The sequence below is a fragment of the Muscardinus avellanarius genome, assembly GCF_963383645.1.
Source record: "Muscardinus avellanarius genome assembly, chromosome: 8".
NCBI lineage: Eukaryota > Metazoa > Chordata > Mammalia > Rodentia > Gliridae > Muscardinus > Muscardinus avellanarius.
Genome location: NC_137794.1, coordinates 14,820,829 through 14,837,835, shown reverse-complemented (window position 1 = coordinate 14,837,835; position 17,007 = coordinate 14,820,829). Strand labels below are relative to the sequence as shown.

The 17,007-nt window shown below is 41.5% G+C and overlaps 1 protein-coding gene across 2 annotated transcripts in view; it reads left to right on the top strand.

The window, feature by feature from the left end:
* Positions 1 to 16,793, top strand: part of RAB23 (RAB23, member RAS oncogene family) — a gene marked incomplete at both ends in the record, with an annotated part of 29,089 nt that extends 12,296 nt beyond the window's left edge. Inside the window, 4 exons of one of the 2 annotated variants that reach the window (XM_080700661.1) lie at positions 7,775 to 7,931; positions 10,760 to 10,842; positions 13,609 to 13,701; positions 16,654 to 16,793. In XM_080700661.1, the coding sequence (XP_080556787.1) occupies positions 7,775 to 7,931; positions 10,760 to 10,842; positions 13,609 to 13,701; positions 16,654 to 16,793 (473 nt within the window). The remainder of the gene's footprint in view (positions 1 to 7,774; positions 7,932 to 10,759; positions 10,843 to 13,608; positions 13,702 to 16,653) is intronic. The other variant, XM_080700662.1, reaches the window with a different exon arrangement.
* Positions 16,794 to 17,007: the final 214 nt, after the last annotated feature.

Sequence of the window (17,007 nt, the reverse complement as noted above, 5' to 3'; positions counted from 1 at the left end):
ATGCACAAAAATCAACAAATGAAATATAAAATTCTGTTATAATTCAACGGATCTATTATATCAAAACCGTGCTCAGAGGCATTATCATGGACTTGGATTGCTGGCCTAACTGCATAGTGAGGCATGCTGATACATGACTTTCCTTCTAAATAGGTTATAACAGAGCACATATGGTGTTGGGAAGCCTTTTGGGATCCCAAGGGACTTCTTAAGAAAGTTCCCTCTAGACCTGTAAACCAGTTCCAGGTTAATACAGGAAGTTACATAAAACATAAATTGTCATTATGGTTTTTTACTGTGACTTTGGTTTACAGGGGAGGAAAAAAATCTTTTACCCCTTTTTTTGTGTGTGTGGTGAGGGTGGAACCCAGGGGCTTTGCATCACCACGCCCGGCATCTTTTACCCTTTTTAAAGTTCTTGACTGGGTCCTGCTAAAAAGATAAATTAACTCTGTGTGTGTGTGTGTGTGTGTGTGTGTGTGTGTGTGTGTGTGTGTGTGTACTAGGAATAGAACCCAGCTGTATTCTACCTTTGAGCCCCAAGCCCTTTATTATTTTTATTTTTATTTTGAAAACAGGTTCTTGCTAAGTTGCCACGTACTGACTTGGATCCTGCATTCCTCCTGTCTCCGCCTCCCAAGTCCTGGGATTACAAGTGTGCATTGCTGCACCCAGCACGTTCATTAGCACAGGTGACTCTCTTAAGGAAATGAAATGAAGTTTCAAAGAAACTGATGACCTGAGCTTTCTGGGGGGAATAAACCCAGAGGCATTTTTTTTTTTTATTTTGAAACAGGGTCTGGCTAAGTTGCAGAGGCTGTCCTTGAACCTGCAATCCTAGGATTACAGGTGTATGCCACCACACCCACCTCACCTCCAGCCCTATTTTTTCAGTTGGAAACAGTCTCACTAAGTTACCAACAGCTTCACTAAGTTACTGAGGCTGGCTTTGAACCTGTGATCCTCCTGTCTCAGCCTCCCAAGTCTGGGATTACAGGCATAAACCACTGTGCCTGGCGAAACTTTGTGTTTTTTTTATAGCAGGTTTAATGAAGAGTAGAGAGTCACGGTGAAATGTGATAGGGCAGAGGACACTCGGCAGGCTTGTTTTATTGTATTGCTCTCTGTTCCCTCATTTTTAGTGATTAGATGAAGGACTCTTCTTATGTGAGGGTCTTATGACCTGTTTTAGGAAATGTCAGAAAATTTTCCTAGGTTTTTTGACCTGCAGGGAATTTCTGCCCAAGTGCCACATTTTGGGCAGCATGTTCTGAACTCCATCACAGGCCCTCTCAGCCACAGTTCACTTCACCCATAGGAAGGCGATGTCCGTTCTTTGTTGGAATTCCCGCCCAATGAGACTCTATTTCAAAATAAAGAACAAAAAAATCGGGCTGGGGGTGAAGCTTTGTTGGAATTCTTTGTTGGATTCCCGCCTTTGTTGGAATCTGCACATCCCTCCCCAAATGCAGCCCGGCTTCTCTGTGGCTGTTGGTCTTACAGTTTTGCTCCCAGCTGCTGCGTCTTTCTCAGGATTGAATTAAACACCACCAGTCCAGAGTGTCCCCCGGTTGCTGGAGCACATGCCAAGTTCCTTAATTGATCTTGCTGAAGTCCGTTCTTCCTGCCTTGAGATGAAGGAGGCAGTGCTAGTACCCTCACCCATCCCACTCCATCTTGGAATAGAAACAGGATTTGGAGGATGGTACTTTCTCTAAAGAAATCCTTTACAAATAGTGGTCCTTTCCAGCCCTTCTTAATTAAAGAAACGAAACTCTCGAAGTGCTTGAAGGGATCCCTGAGTTGTGTAAGACTCAACAGGTACTTCTTTGTATATTCTCCAAGTAAGGATCTAGCTCGCATCCACCGTAGAATCTCTTAATTGTCATCAGTTTTCCTGTCATCTGTTTTCTTGTACCTTGGTCAAATTTTTTAAATAAAAGGTTATCTTAGAATATGTTTTAAAGTATAGATTAGAAAAAGTCTTTGGCCATTAGGGTCTTCTTAAATACCAAAGGAGCATGATAGACCACGGTTGGACAATATTTTTTCTGTATGAATAATATTCATTAGGAGAAATAAAAACAAGTTGTCCAGCATTTTTTACAATTATTAGAACCACAAAAGTAATCCAGGTCATCTGCAGATTTTTATTTTTTCATTTCAGTAATGTATTTAGGTTAAATGAGACAAGGTAGTTGGCCATCCTGTCTTAGAGATTGGTGTACCATTCTTTTTTTTTTTTTCTTTGTGGTGCTAAGGATTGAACCCAGAGACAGTCTACCTTTGAGCTACACACCCAGCCTGGTTTTATTTCTGTTTAGAAACAAGGTCTCACTGGGTTGATGAGAGTCTCAGGACTTGCTGAGGCTGTCCTTGAACCTGCGGATCCTCTTGTCTCAGCCTCTCAAGTACTGGGAACAGGCATGTGCCACCACACCTGACTGTACCACTCTCTTTCTAGAGATTGTAATTGCTCTTCTTAGGACTTATTAATTTGCCGTTTTATTTCAGTTTTATATTTTCTCTAGTTCTGATTTTTTTAATTTTTAATTTTTATTTTTTTAATTTTTTTTATTGGTGCACTGTATTCATACATCATAGTAAGATACATACTTTTGTAGACATACATGCACACTTTTCCCAGTCAGCCCCCACCCAATCCCCACCCCATTCTCTCCCTATCCCTCCCTCCCATGCTTGGATTAGTAGTTGACATCTAGTATTATGGCAATTTATCTAAGATTAAAAATGAAAATCTCACATAACGGTTTCATTTGTCTGATACCAAGCTTTTGATGACTTAAAGATAACATTTCAATATTTCTTTTTGCTTTCTTTCTTACCAGAGAATATTTTTTTCTATTTTTTTTAGGTGAAACTATCATATATTTATATATTTATTTTTCAGAAAAAATCTATCCTAATATGGAATATGGACTCTAGGTACCCAAAACGATGTTGAAAAAGAACAAAGCTAGAAGATATATATTTTCTGATTTCAAACCATATAAAGCTACAATAATTGAAACAGTGTAGTACTATTCTAAAGGCAGATATATAAACCATTGGAGTTAAATAAAAGCCTAGAGCTAAATTCTTCCCTATATTGTCAAGTTATTTTTGACAAGGTTTCCACGAACATTTGGTGGTGGAAATAAAAATCTTTTAACTAAATATTGTTAAAAAATAATAATTACATGGAAAAGAATAAAATTGGACCCTTACCTAATCCCATATGCAAATATTAACTCAAAATAGATAATAGACCTAAATATAAATCTTAAGACTATAAACTTTTGGGAGAAAATCTGGGTCATTAAACCTCACAACATTGAAATTGGCAGTGATTTCTTGGTTATGATTTCAATGGCACAGGCAACAGAGGAGTATACAGACTCCCTAAAAAAAAAAAAAATTTGTATATCCAAAGACAATGTAAACAGAGTTAACAGTTACTAATAGAATGGGATAAAATATTTCCAATTGCTATATCTGAAGGTATATTAATATTCCAACTAGAAATCCTAAAAATTAACAACAATAAAGGCAAACAATACCCTTTAGAGATAGGTAAAAGATTAATATAAATAATTAATCTCTACAGATAACCAATCTTAGTTGTCTGTTGGATGGAAAATCTTGTTTCTCTAGTTCTGATGTGTGTTACCTATTTCTTCTTTGTAGTTAATCTCTGAGTATTTTCTCTAGTGCTGGTTTTGAAGACATAAATTCCTTCAGTTTCTGTTTGTCATGGAAGCTTCTTATTTCTCCATCTAATTTGATAGAAAGTTTTGCTGGGTAGGAAATTTTTGGCTGGAAATTGTTTCCTTTCAGAGTTTGGAATATGTTACTCCAAGCCCTTCTGGCTCTCATGACTTGGTTTGGGAAGTCTGGAGTGATTCTAATTGGTTTGCCTCTGAATGTCACTTGGCCCTTTGTTTTTGTTGCCTTTAAGATTCTCTGCTTGGCTTCCACATTGGTCATTTTGACAATTATGTGGCGTGGAGATCCTCTTCTCCGATCCTGTCTAAAGGGAGTTCTATAAGTTTCCTGGACCTTTGTATCAACCTCTTGCTCTATGTTTGGAAAATTTTCTGCTATTACTTCTTTGAAGAGATTGTTGATCCCTTTGGTTTCACTTTCTTTTCCCTCCTCTATTCCAATTATTCTTAGGTTAGCTCTCTTAAAATGGGCCCATATTTCTTCAATATCAGATTCCTGCTGTCGGATATTTTTTTCTAGATTAGAAACTATGAGTTCATTTTTGGATTGCTCATCTTCTAAGAGCGAGATTCTGTTCTCCATGTGGTCTAATCGGTTGTTTGTGCTTTGAATTGAGGCCTTTACTTCATTAATTGCATCCTTTATCTCTTTTTGGCTCTCTCTGAGTTCTTTTCGAAGCACCTCTATTATTTCTACAGTTATTTTCCTGATTTGATCTTCTAGAAATCTCTGATTTTCTGTTTTATCGGGTTCTGATGTTGTGGGGTTGTGGGCATTAATTGCTCCAGTATTATTCCTCTTTCCCATGATTTCGGATGTTTGTGCCTTCTCTGGGTTCTTCCCTTGGGTCACTATGACTTCCCTTAAGGTGTTCTGGATCTCGAGTCTGTAGTATCTCAGACCCCACTACTCCTTTACTGGGTTTTATCACAGAGTCTCTGACCCAGAGAGTCGATAGAGGCTGCTTTAGACTGTGGGGGGGTGCCAGGTTGCACGTTCTCCTATGGTGTGATATCTCTGCCACCGCCCCTCCCCCACTGGGTCAAGTCCCAGGGATTTCTCCGCTGTGGCCCGCAATTTGACTCACTGTTCTTGAGTACGCAGATGTAGCTGTACTGGCCTCGCTGAATTCGCTGCTGCTGACGCCGGTAGCAATATGGCGCCGCTGCTACGCCCTCGGCTATGGGGCTGGCGTTTTTCTTCTTGATTTTGATTTCTACTCTGAATCCCTGCAGCGTGTGCTGAGCTCGGCCACTGGGAGCTGTAGATGCTCTCTGCGCGTAGAAATCTCGCCTAGCTGTTCCACAGTGGCTCACCTCGGCTTGCTGTGGCCGTCTGGTGAATTCGCCGCTGCCGCCAGCAGTATGGCGCTGCTGCCGCGTCTGCCGCGTCCTTGGGCGCGAGGCCGGTGTATCTCCTATGTGGCTCTGTTCTCAGTCCGCTTTCTCTCTGGAGCCTGGTGATTTTTTGTTTCACTGGTGATGGTGTTTTCTGGCTATGAAAGGCGCAGATTTTGTGGTAATGGAGATTTGTTGTTAGCGGAGCTCTTAAGCCCCGCTTTTCTCGGTCGCCATCTTCCCGAAAGTCCCCGCGGACCGCTTGGCCTGTCAGCGTTTCATCAAGAAAGAGGGCCTCACACGGGGCACCAACCAGACTGACGGGTCCTGCCTGTCTTCAGTGGCGCGGGGCTGAGCAGGAAGGTGGAGTGCCAGCAGCTCAAACACACACACACACACACACACACACACACACACACACACACACACACACACACACATGAGCCGGGAGCAAGATCTCCTAGTTCTGATTTTTTGTTGTTACTGTTTTTGTGGTTTTATTGTTTTGGAGTTTTTACCTACTTTCCTCATTTACACAAGATGAATTTCTCTTCCACAAATTTCTCTTGTGGTTTAAAAGCCACAGATTCTCATTATTATGGGGTGTGTATGTGTGGTTAGTCAAGGGGCATTGTACCTCCAGCCTATACCCCCAGAGAGAAGCTATCCTTAAACTTGCCGTCCTTTTTTCTCAGCTTCCCAAATACTGGGATTACAGGTGTGCACCACCACGCCCAGCTTTAAGACTCTTAACCACCTTAGTTGGGGCCTCTCCCTGCAGGGGTGGGGCCGCCTGGGTGCAAGGGGTGGTTTACTTAGGGCTAGGAAGTAGAAATATAAGACTCCTGAGCGCGAGGCAAGAGAGGGAGAGAAGCCAGCAAAGGATGCTGATTATCACCGAGGGTAACTAGAGGGTAACTAGCGGTCAGTTCCTCGGAAGAACTCAGGAGGCTTCTCCCTAGAGGAACCAGTTCCCCCTGGGGATGACAGGAAGCCTAGGGCCTAAGAAACAGCAAAGAAAGCCCCGAGGCAGAACGGAAGAGCACAGCCTGCAGCTTAGGCTTGAAACAGGCCCCTAGCAGGGATGCGGCCAGGCCACAGGCTCCTACCATGCTGTTGATGTGGCACTCTGTGATTACTTAAGCATATCACATCCTCTTCATCTTCCGATAAGTAGTTTGGCATGTTATTGTGTTCCTTTGGTCTCCCCCCATTTTATCCCCTTCTACATAATTTAGGAGTTGTTATGGATATAATTTTTTTTAATCCTTTGGTCCTTGGTCTTTTTAAATAATACTGAACTACTCAAGTACTTAATCATTCTCTTTGCTCATATCTCTGGCACCATCTGTTAATATATTTATTATAAATTTCCTTTAAGAGGTATTTTTTAAGAGTCTAAAACCTTACACACCTAGAAACACCTTGTTACATCCTTAAATTTAAATGGCAGTGGACTGTATATAAAATTCTAGGCTTACAGTGAAGCCTAGAATTAGTTTTATAATAGTTTCTTAAAGTATAATTAAGTAATTTTGTTATTTATAGTTTTGTAAATATTAGAATTCAGTAAATATATATTTATCAAAATACTATTTTTTTAGCTTTTTTGTGTGTATGGTATTGAACCCAGGAGCATTCTACCTCCAAGCAACACTTTCAGACTTTTTTTTTTTTTTTTTAATACGGTACTGGGATTGGAATTCAGAGGCATTCTACCTTCGAGCTACACCCCAGCCCTATTTTTTATTCTTTATTTTGAAACCGGGTCTCACTGAGTTGTGAGTTGCAGAGGGCCTCACTGAGTAGCTGAGGCTGGCCATGAACCTTCGATCCTCCTGCTCAGCCTTCCAAATACTGGGATTACAAACTTTTGCCACCATGCCTGGCTCATAAACTTTTCTTAGATCTGTGCTGAAAGAAATAAGCAAATGATAATTTTTTTGTGTGTGTGATACTGAGGATTGAACCCAGGGGCATTCTACCTCCGAGTTACATCCAGCCCTACTTTTTTATTTAAAAACAGTCTCACCAGGTTGATTTGAGTCTCACTTCTTGCTGAGGCTATCCTCAAACCTGTGATCCTCTGCCTCAGCCTCCCAAGTACTGGGATTACAAGCATGTGCCACCATGCCTGGCTATTTTTTTTTTTTTTTCCTCAGTACTGGGGATGGAACCCAGGAGCATTCTACCTCTGAGCTCCACCCCCAGCCCTATTTTTATCCTTTATTTTGAAACATGGTCTCACTGAGTTGCAAAGGGCCTCACTAAATAGCTGAGGCTATCTTTGAACCCTGATCCTTCTGTCTCAGCCTCCCAAATGCTGGGATTGCAAGCTATTTTATTAATGAACAATCTTCAGGAAGAATTCAGCAGCAGCCTATTATTTAGGCTTTGTTTAGCATTCTTTGTTTACCATCCTAAGAGATAGGTTCTTTCTACCTCTTAATTGGGAATTAAATATGTCAGTATTTTGAGGTATTCTAAAAAGATACTATATACCATTTGGGGGTACTTTGACTCTTAAACATGTTTGAGAGGTATTGTTTTTGATAAATTGGTTCTTTGATTTATAAAATAGCGTTTATATGTTAAAAATAAGCAGACTGTTACAGAGATGAGTTCAAACCTGATTTATGTAAAAGTTGCCTCCAACCTGCATAGGATGGTTTCACTAATGTGAATAACACTTTTATCTTGTGACCTTACAGGAGCCCATGCTTGCGTGCTTGTGTTTTCTACTACGGACAGAGAGTCTTTTGAAGCAATTTCCAGCTGGAAAGAAAAAGTAGTAGCTGAAGTTGGAGATATACCAACTGTGCTCGTTCAGAACAAGATTGATCTCTTGGACGACTCTTGTATAAAGAAGTAAGAGGCCCCTTTCAGGGAGGGGAGGTAGTCGTTCTATAAAGTTCAAAACGTTCTCATTTCTGTTTAGGCTTACAGAAGTTAGGAAAGCTTTTATGTATACATCCTAAAGGTTTTAATTACTGAAGACTTTATATAAATTTTCTGTGAGCTCTTCTTTGTGGTTGACTTAGGTTAAAAAAGCCTAGAGTAACTGTGGGTAACAGTAATGAGTTTTACATTTCAGAGAGCCAGAAGGGTGTACACTGGAAGTTTCGCCATAGAGAAATGATCTTCAGGAGACAGCTCTTTGAACTCAGTTACAGTGTACAACGTTTTCTCAACTGCCAGTTTTCGTGGGTGGGGAGTTTTGGCTTAGCTGGGTGGTTTTGCCTAAGGTTGACGTCAGAAGTTTTCTCCTCACGTGAAGGATCTGCTTCTAAGGTGGCTACTCACTTGGCAGGAGCCTGGGTTGTTGCAAAGGGGCGTCTGCTTAGGGCTGCTTGAGTGTTCTCACAACATGGCAGCTGTTTCCCTGGAACACATGATCCAGGAGAGCCCAAGGCAGAAGCTGCGTTACCTCTTAAGACCTGTTTCAAAAGTCATTGTGTCACTTCTGTTATATTTTATTGAACACACAGAACAGCCTTGGTTGCAGGGTAGGAAAACGCTGTATAAGGTTATGAAGAGCAGGAGACACGGGGGATTACTATAAGCGATCTTGGAGTATGGGTATCAGAATCCTAATAAAATTAAAAGGAGGCGTCTACACTTACAGACTCAGCCATTAATATGCTGACTTTGACTTTGGGTAGCAAATTTGATTCATGACCCATAAGAATAAAATAATTCAGTGTATGACTTTTTGAAGTGTAATTAAGTCCAAATGTTTCTAAAAACAGAAAAGAGAAAATTAATTAAAATATTACAGCCAAGTGGGGTGGTGCATGCTTGTAATCCCAGTTCTTGGGAGGCTGAGACAGGAGGATCACAGGTTCAAGGATAGCAAATAAATAGTGAGACTCCCATCAACCTAGGGAGACCCTGTTTTAAAATGAGAATAAAATAGCTGGGTGTGGTGGTACACGCTGTAATCCCAACATTTGGGAGGCTGAGACAGGAGGATCTGGGTTCATGGCCAGCCTCAGCCACTTAGTGAGGCTCTCTGCAACTCAGTGAAACCCTGTTTCAAAATAATTTAAAAAAAATAGGGCTGAGGGTATAGCTCAGAAGTAGAATGCCCTTGGATTTAATCTCCAGAACTACAAGGAAGGAAGGAAGCAAGCAAGCACACAAAAGCTGGGTGAAGCTGGGCGTGGTGGCGCACGCTTATAATCCCAGCATTTGGGAGGCTGAGAGCAGAGGATCACGGTTCTTGGACAGCCTCAGCTACTTAGTGAGGCCCTCCGCATCTTAGACCCTGGTTCAAAATAAAGAATAAAAAATAGGGCAAGGGTATAGCTCAAAGGCAAATGCCCCTGGGTTCCAGACACCCCCCCCCCAAAAAAAAAAAAAAACTGGGTGAGGTGGTGCACGCCTGTAATCCACCTACTCAGGAGGCTGAGGCCGCAAGATCACAAATTCGAGGCTACCCGGGGTAACTTAGCAAAACCATGTCTCAAAAATAAAAAGGGCTGTATATATAGCTCACAAGTAAAGCGCCTCTGTGTTTAGACCCCAGTACTCTTCCCCAAATGATATAAAAATTATAATTATGCTTAGAGATTACTTGGTTCATGGAAAAGTGTTGTTTGCCATTTTACGTGGTCGATGCTTATCCCTCAGGAGCAGTGAAAGCTAAGATTTCTGTATAAGCACTAAATGACAGCTTCACTTTTTTTTTTTTTTTTTTTGGTACTGGGCATGGAACCCAACGACATTCTATCTCTGAGCTACACTCTCATCCCTATTTTTTATTCTTTATTTTGAATTGGGTCTCACTGAGTTGCAGAGGGCCTCACTAAGTAGCTGACTGTCTGCAAACCGTGATCCCTCTGTCTCAGCCTCCCGAATGCTGGGATTACAAGTGTGCGCCACCACGCCCGGCTCAGCTTCACTTTTTTTTTTGTAGTATTGGGGGAACCCAGGTGTATTCTACCTCTGAACTACACCCTGGCTCTATTTTTTTTTTTATTATTTATTTTGAAACATGGTCTCACTGTGTTGCCAAGAGCCTTACTTAGTAGCTAAGGCTGTCCTTGAACCATGATCCTCCTGTCTCAGTCTCCCAAATGCTGGGATTACAAGTGAGCGCCACCATGCCCGGCTTCAGCTTCACTTTTGACTGGTGGTGGAACCCAAGGGCATTTTACCTCCGAGCTCTACCCCCAGCCCTATTTTTTATTCTTTATTTTGAATTGGATCTCAGTAAGTTGTGGAGGGCCTCACTGAGTAGCTGAGGCTGTCTGTAAACCGTGATCCTCCTGTCTCAGCCTCCCAAGTACTGGGATTACAAGCGTGCACTAGCATGCCCGGCTTTAATATTAGTCTTAAAAAAATACATTACATGAAATATTCTGAAAAAACACATGAAAGATCTGATCTACTACCTCACTCTACTTTGTCTTAATCAGTAAATGTTTATTAAAAAGTCACTTTTAAAAATGAGCTTTTACCAGTTGGGCTTAGTGGCACAGGCTTGTAATCCCAGTACTTGGGAGGCTGAGACAGGAGGATCTGGGTTCACGACCAGCCTAGGCCCTCAGCAACTTAGTGAGACCCTGCTTCAAAATAAAAAATAAAATAGGACTGGGGCTGTAGTTCAGAGGTAGAATGCCCCTGGTTTAATCCCCAGAAACACACACACACCAAAATTAAAACAAACTTTCTTTTTTATTTTTTTTGTGCAGTGAGGAAGCTGAGGCATTGGCTAAAAGGTTAAAGTTAAGATTCTACAGAACATCAGTCAAGGAAGACCTGAATGTGAGCGAAGGTAAATCCCCTCTTTAGAATATATTGCAATAGGAAATTTGTTTTATTCCTAACATTTTCTGTTGTGTTGTTTATAAACAAAATTTGAGAACACCCCCCCACACACACACAATAAGTGCTGCTTAAAGGCAGCACTCAGTTTCTTTGCCAGCGTCCTGTTTACCAATGCCATTGAGCACTTGCCACTCTGCAGAGCAGTCTTGGTGCAGTTTTAGGCTTTTATCTTTAAAACTCTAATCTGTTATTATATTTGTGAGCAAGTATGTGTGCATATTTTCATCATTTCTTTCATGTTTTCGTACTCCTTGGTAGTAGATATAGTAGTTACAGTGACCTTAATAATATTTCCCAGTTTAAAAACGTGAGATTATTGTCTGGTTGTTTATTCTGAATGGTTTTCTTCACCTAAAACAAAGCATACGAGCTGTGTGTGGGAGCACATGGTAGGTTACATGCTTGTAACCCTAGTACATGAGACCACAGGCTTGCATCCAGCCCAGAAACTGAATCGAGGCCATCCACAACAACTTAGACCCTTTTTCTTTTTCTTCTCTTTTTTTTTTTTGTTTTTTGTTTTTTGGTGGTACTGGGGTTCCTGGAAACCCTTCTACCTCCGGGTTACACTCCCAGACCTATTTTTACACTTTTTTACTTGGAAACAGGGTCTCTTAAGCCAGCGCGGCTGGCTTCGAACCTGCACAATCTTCCTGTCTCGGCCTCCCAAGCGTGGGGGATTACAAGCGTGCACCACCATGCCGGGGTGACCCTTTTTCAATATAAAAAATAAAATAAGGCTGGGAGTGTAGCTCAGAGGTAGAATGCCCCAAGTTCAAGTCCCATTAACACAAAGGAAAAGAAAAAAGACATTTTTGCAAGACTGAGTCAGTTTAACGTTGCTAAATATTAATTACTAGTCAGGTGTGGCGGCGCATACTTGTCATATTAGCATTCAGGAGGCAGAGACTGGAGAATTGCAGTTTGTGGACAGCCTCAGCTACTGAGCGAGGCACTTCGCAACTCAGTGAGACCGTGTTTAAAAAATAAAAAACTAAAAAATAGGGCTGAGGGTGTAGCTCGGACGTACAATGCCCATGGCTTCCATCCCCAGTACCACACACACACACAAAAGTATTTGTTTAAAAAAAAGCCGGGTGTGGTGGCACACACTTGGAATCCCAGCATTTGGGAGGCTGAGACAGGAGGATCACACAGATTTGAAGGCAGCCTTAGCTACTTAGTGAGACCCTTTGCAAATCAGTGAGACTCTTTTTCAAAATAAATAAGCCGGGCGTGGTGGCACACACTTGTAATCCCCGCACTTGGGAGGCAGAGACAGGAGGATTGTGCAGGTTCAAAGCCAGCCATGCTGGCTTAAGAGACCCTGTTTCCAAATAAAAATATGAAAATAGGTCTGGGAGTGTAGCCCGGAGGTAGAAGGGCTTCCAGGAACCCCAGTACCACCAAAAAAGAAAAAAAAAAAAAAAAAAAGAATAAAAAATAGGGCTGGGTGTGTAGCTCGCAGGTAGAATACCCTGGGTTCCATCCCCGGTACATATATATATGTCTATATATATAGATAGATAGATATCTCACTATTAAAATATTTAAAATGGAAGAGTCAAGCCAGGTGTGGTGGCGCACGCTTGAAATCCCAGCATTCGGGAGGCTGAGACAGGAGGATCGCGGTTCGAGGACAGCCTCAGTTACTTAGTGAGGCCCTCCACAACTTAGTGAGACCCTGTTTCAAAATAAAGAATTAAAATTAGGGCAGGTGGTGTATCTCAGAGGTCAAATGCCCCTGGGTTCCATACCCAGACCCACAATAAAATAAAATAAATTAAAATGGAAGAGTCAGTAGCTACAAGTATTATTTCATTTTACTAATAAAATACCACTGTACATTTACAGTATTATTGTTCTTCTCAGATATTGCTCAAATAATTTGTGTGTGGGGGGATAGTGAGGATGGAACCCGGGGCATTCTATCTCTAAGCTAAACCTCTGGCTTTATTTTTGCAGTACGGGGGATGGAACTAAGGGGTTTCTACCTCCTAGTGACACCCCAGTCCTATTTTTTATTCTTTATTTTGCAACAGGGTCTCACTGAGTTGTAAAGGGCCTCACTAAGTAGTAGCTGCAACTGTCCTCCAACTGCCATCCTCCTGTCTCAGCCTCCCGAATACTGGGATTACAAGTGTGCGCCACCACGCAAGGTGCCTTTTTAAATTAAATTAAATTAAATTTTGCTTTATTTATTTATTTATTTTTTGCAGTACTGGAAATAGAACCCAGGGACATTCTACCTTCGAGCTACACCCCCAGCCCTATTTTTTAGTCTTTTTATTTTTGCAACAGGGTCTCACTGAGATGCGAAGGTCCTCACTAAATAGCTGAGGCTGTCCTTGAACCGCGATCCTCCGGTCTCAGCCTCCCAGATTTTGGGATGACAGGCGTGCGCCACCACTCTTCTTTTTTTTTTTTTTGAAACAGGGCCTCACTAAATTGCACACGGCCTCACTACTAGCTGAGGCTGGCCACAAACCTGTGATGCTTGTAATCCCAAGTAATTACAAGTATGCACCACCATGCCCGGCTGCCTAAGTAATTTTTGAAAGTTGGATTTTTAACTAGATTGAATGCTTCACATTCTGATTTTAAATTTGTTTAAATTTGTTCAGTAAGTATAAATCTTATAAGTAACATGAAATAGTAAGTTTTTTACATAAGTAAGTAATATTGATCTTCTGTGTATATGTATTTATTCTAGTTTTTAAGTATTTGGCTGAAAAATATCTCCAAAAACTCAAACAACAAATAGCTGAGGATCCAGAACTAATGCATTCAAGTAGTAACAAAATTGGTAAGTATCCAGGAAGATTTAGCCCATGTTTACCTGGTATTTATTCTTTATTCATGATTTTATTTTTTTATTTTTATTTTTTGGTGGTACTGGGGATGGAACCCTTCTACCTCCGGCTACACTCCCAGACCTGTTTTATATTTTATTTGGAAACAGGGTCTCTTAAGCCAGCGAGGCTGGCTTCGAACCTGCGCGATCCTCCTGTCTCCGCCTCCCAAGTGCAGGGATCATAAGCGTGCACCCACCATGCCTGGCATGATTTTATTTTTATGTAATATATGGACATTTCTTTAGGAAATATTATTTTAAAGTGTTAGATTAGTAATTGTTAAATTTTAGAGTATCACATCTCAGTCAGGTGTGGTGGCACACGCATATAATCCCAGTACTTGGAAGGCTGAGACAGGAGGATACGGGTTCACAGTCAGCCTCAGCTAATTAATGAGGCCCTCTGCAACTTAGTGAGGCTCTGTTTCAAAATAAAGAATACAAAATAGGACTGGGGGTGTAGCTCAGAGGTAGAATGCCCCTGGGTTTCATCCCCAGTATTGAAAAAAAAAGAATAAAAAATAAGGCTGGAGGTGTAGCTCAGAGGTACAATGCCCCAGGGTTCAGCCCTCAATACTGCAAATAAGTAAATAAATAGGGATGGGTGTGTAGAGGTAGAATGCCCCTGGCCTGAATTAGGCTCCAAAAAACAAAAACAAAGAGTATCAATCACATCTTTTGTTGAATTAAAGTTGTTTTTATTTTTTATTTTTTGGTGGTGGTGGTACTGAGGATGGAACCTAGGGGCCTTCTACCTCTGGGCTACACTCCCAGACCTATTTTATATTTTATTTGGAAACAGGGTCTCTTAAGCCAGCAAGACTGGCTTTGAACCTGCGCGATCCTCCTGTCTCAGCCTCCCAAGCTCTGGGATTACAAGTGTGCACCACCACTCCCGGCAGGGTTTTTTTTTTTTTAACCTATTGGATTTTCTAAAACCATTTGATACAGTAAAGGCAGCAGAGATAGAAATACTTTTTATAAAGGCCCTTTATATGTAAGACTAGTAACACTTGTTCTTCTGATTTTATTGTATTGTCTCTTACCTTCCCTCGTCTACCGCCTTCTCATGACCTGCACTGGGTTTCTTTTTTAACATGTTGTATACCAGCAAAGCTTTAGCATTCCTGGAAGAACACATTGGCTTCCAGGAAGATAAGAGGCACTCTGTTGGTTCTTAAGCTCTGTGTAGTCTCTCAAGGACTTCATGTGTGCATTCCAGCCCGCCTTCATGCACAGAAACACATCCATCACCCAACGGGCTTTTCTCGGTTCTGGCTCGTTTTTTTAATTTGCCATCTCTATCATGTGCTCCTCCAACTGGACCTCCATGCCTTGTGAAACAAGCCAGGACACGTGTGGTGAGGCCGTGTCTGGCTGGCCTCCTCGGTCTCCTTCCTGTCTTCCCATCCATGGATAGACTCTTCGTTTCAGCATTTAAAGGCAGTTGTGTCAACGTGATAAGCTGCAGAGGTCTCCTGAGCGTGCCCAGTGCTTGCTGCTTCAGTTTGCTCATTTTGTTTCTTGTATCAAGAGTGACCTCGCTTTTCCACAGTCTTTAAAAGAATTGCTCATTCTTCTGGGATCATCTAGAAAGCTCTCTCCGCTGTCTCTCCGCTGTCCCACAGCCTCCATGGGTCCTGCCAGCAGAATAGATATCCACGTCCAGGACGGGCGGCGTCCAGATCCACATTCTTCATGTGGCTTCGCTTTTTTATTAATTAGACTAGACTGTGGTGCTGCGTGTCTGTAGTCCCAGTGCCGGGGAGGCAGGGACAGGAGGATACAGATTCAAAGCCTTCCTCGGCAGCTTAGCAAGGCCCTCAGAAACTTAGTGAGACTCTGTTTCAAAATAAAATAGGGCTGGGGTGTAGCTCAGAAGTAGAACTCCCCTGTAGTCAATCCTCATTACCAAAAATTTAAAAATAAATAAATATATGGAACAGAGCTGGGGGCATGGTATACATGGGTGGTCCCAGCACTCATTAGACTAAGGCAGGAGGGTCTCAAGTAAGAGGCCGGCCTGGGCAAAGAGTGAGGCTCCATCTTAAAACATGCACAGAAATACATGGTACATAATACATAAAACATAAACACATAAGTGAAAAACAAAAGGTTAAAATTTTAAATACTGAATGTCCATTGACTTATGAATGGATAAGCACAAAGTGTGGTATATGCATATAATGTAATATTATTCTTGAAAAAGAAGGGATTCTGCAGTATACTACTACGTGGATGAACCTTGAAGATACTCTGTTAAATGGAATAGCCAGACACCAAAAGATGCTATATGATTCCACATATGTAAAATAGTTAGGGTCATAGAGACCAAAAGTAGCATGGCTACTGACAGGAATGTGGGAGGGGGTAGAGAATCATCGCTTAATGGGTATGATGACTTTTCAATTTTAAAGATACTAAGAGTTAATGGAGATGGATGGTGGTGATAGCAGTGTAGTATTATGAGTGTATTTAATACCACTGAACTGTACACTTGAAGATGGTTAAGATAGTAAATGTTGTGGTTTGTGTTTCACTACAATACAAAAATAAAAACCATCCAGGCATAGTGGCACATGCTTGTTACCTCAGAACATGGGAGGCTGAAACAGGAGGATCACAGGTTTGTGGCCAGCCTCAGAAACTTAGGCTCTTGACAACTTAGCAAGACCCTGTTTCAAAATAAAATAAAATAGGGCTGGGAGTCTAGCTCAGAAGTAGAATGCCACAGGGTTCATTTCCTATTAGCACAAAAAAAACAAACCAAAACAAAAAAGCAGCAAGTAAATAAAAACACAACTGTACACGCTTGAAAATATTCTGATTTTACTAATAAACTGGATGTATCAGATAACTGAGTCGTATCAAAGTCATTCTCTGTGTTTTTCCTCAATTATACAGGTGTCTTTAATACATCTGGTGGAAGTCACTCCGGTCAGAATTTAAGTACCCTTAATGGTGGAGACGTCATCAATCTTAGACCTAACAAACAAAGGACCAAGAAAAACAGAAATCCATTCAGCAGCTGTAGCGTACCCTAAAATGTTTTAAGGAGAGGACAGAGTCAGGTCACATTGCGCAGTTCACTCGGAAGCACATCCCGCTGTCCAGTATGTTACAAGTGTTGAGCAGACTTCGCCCCGATGGCTCCATGAAGCTGACGTTTAACGTTGCCCCGCAATGCTTTGCAGAACGTGGTGAGACCTCTGGTGCGCAATTACCGCCCTGGGACTCATTTTAATTTTTTTACATTTG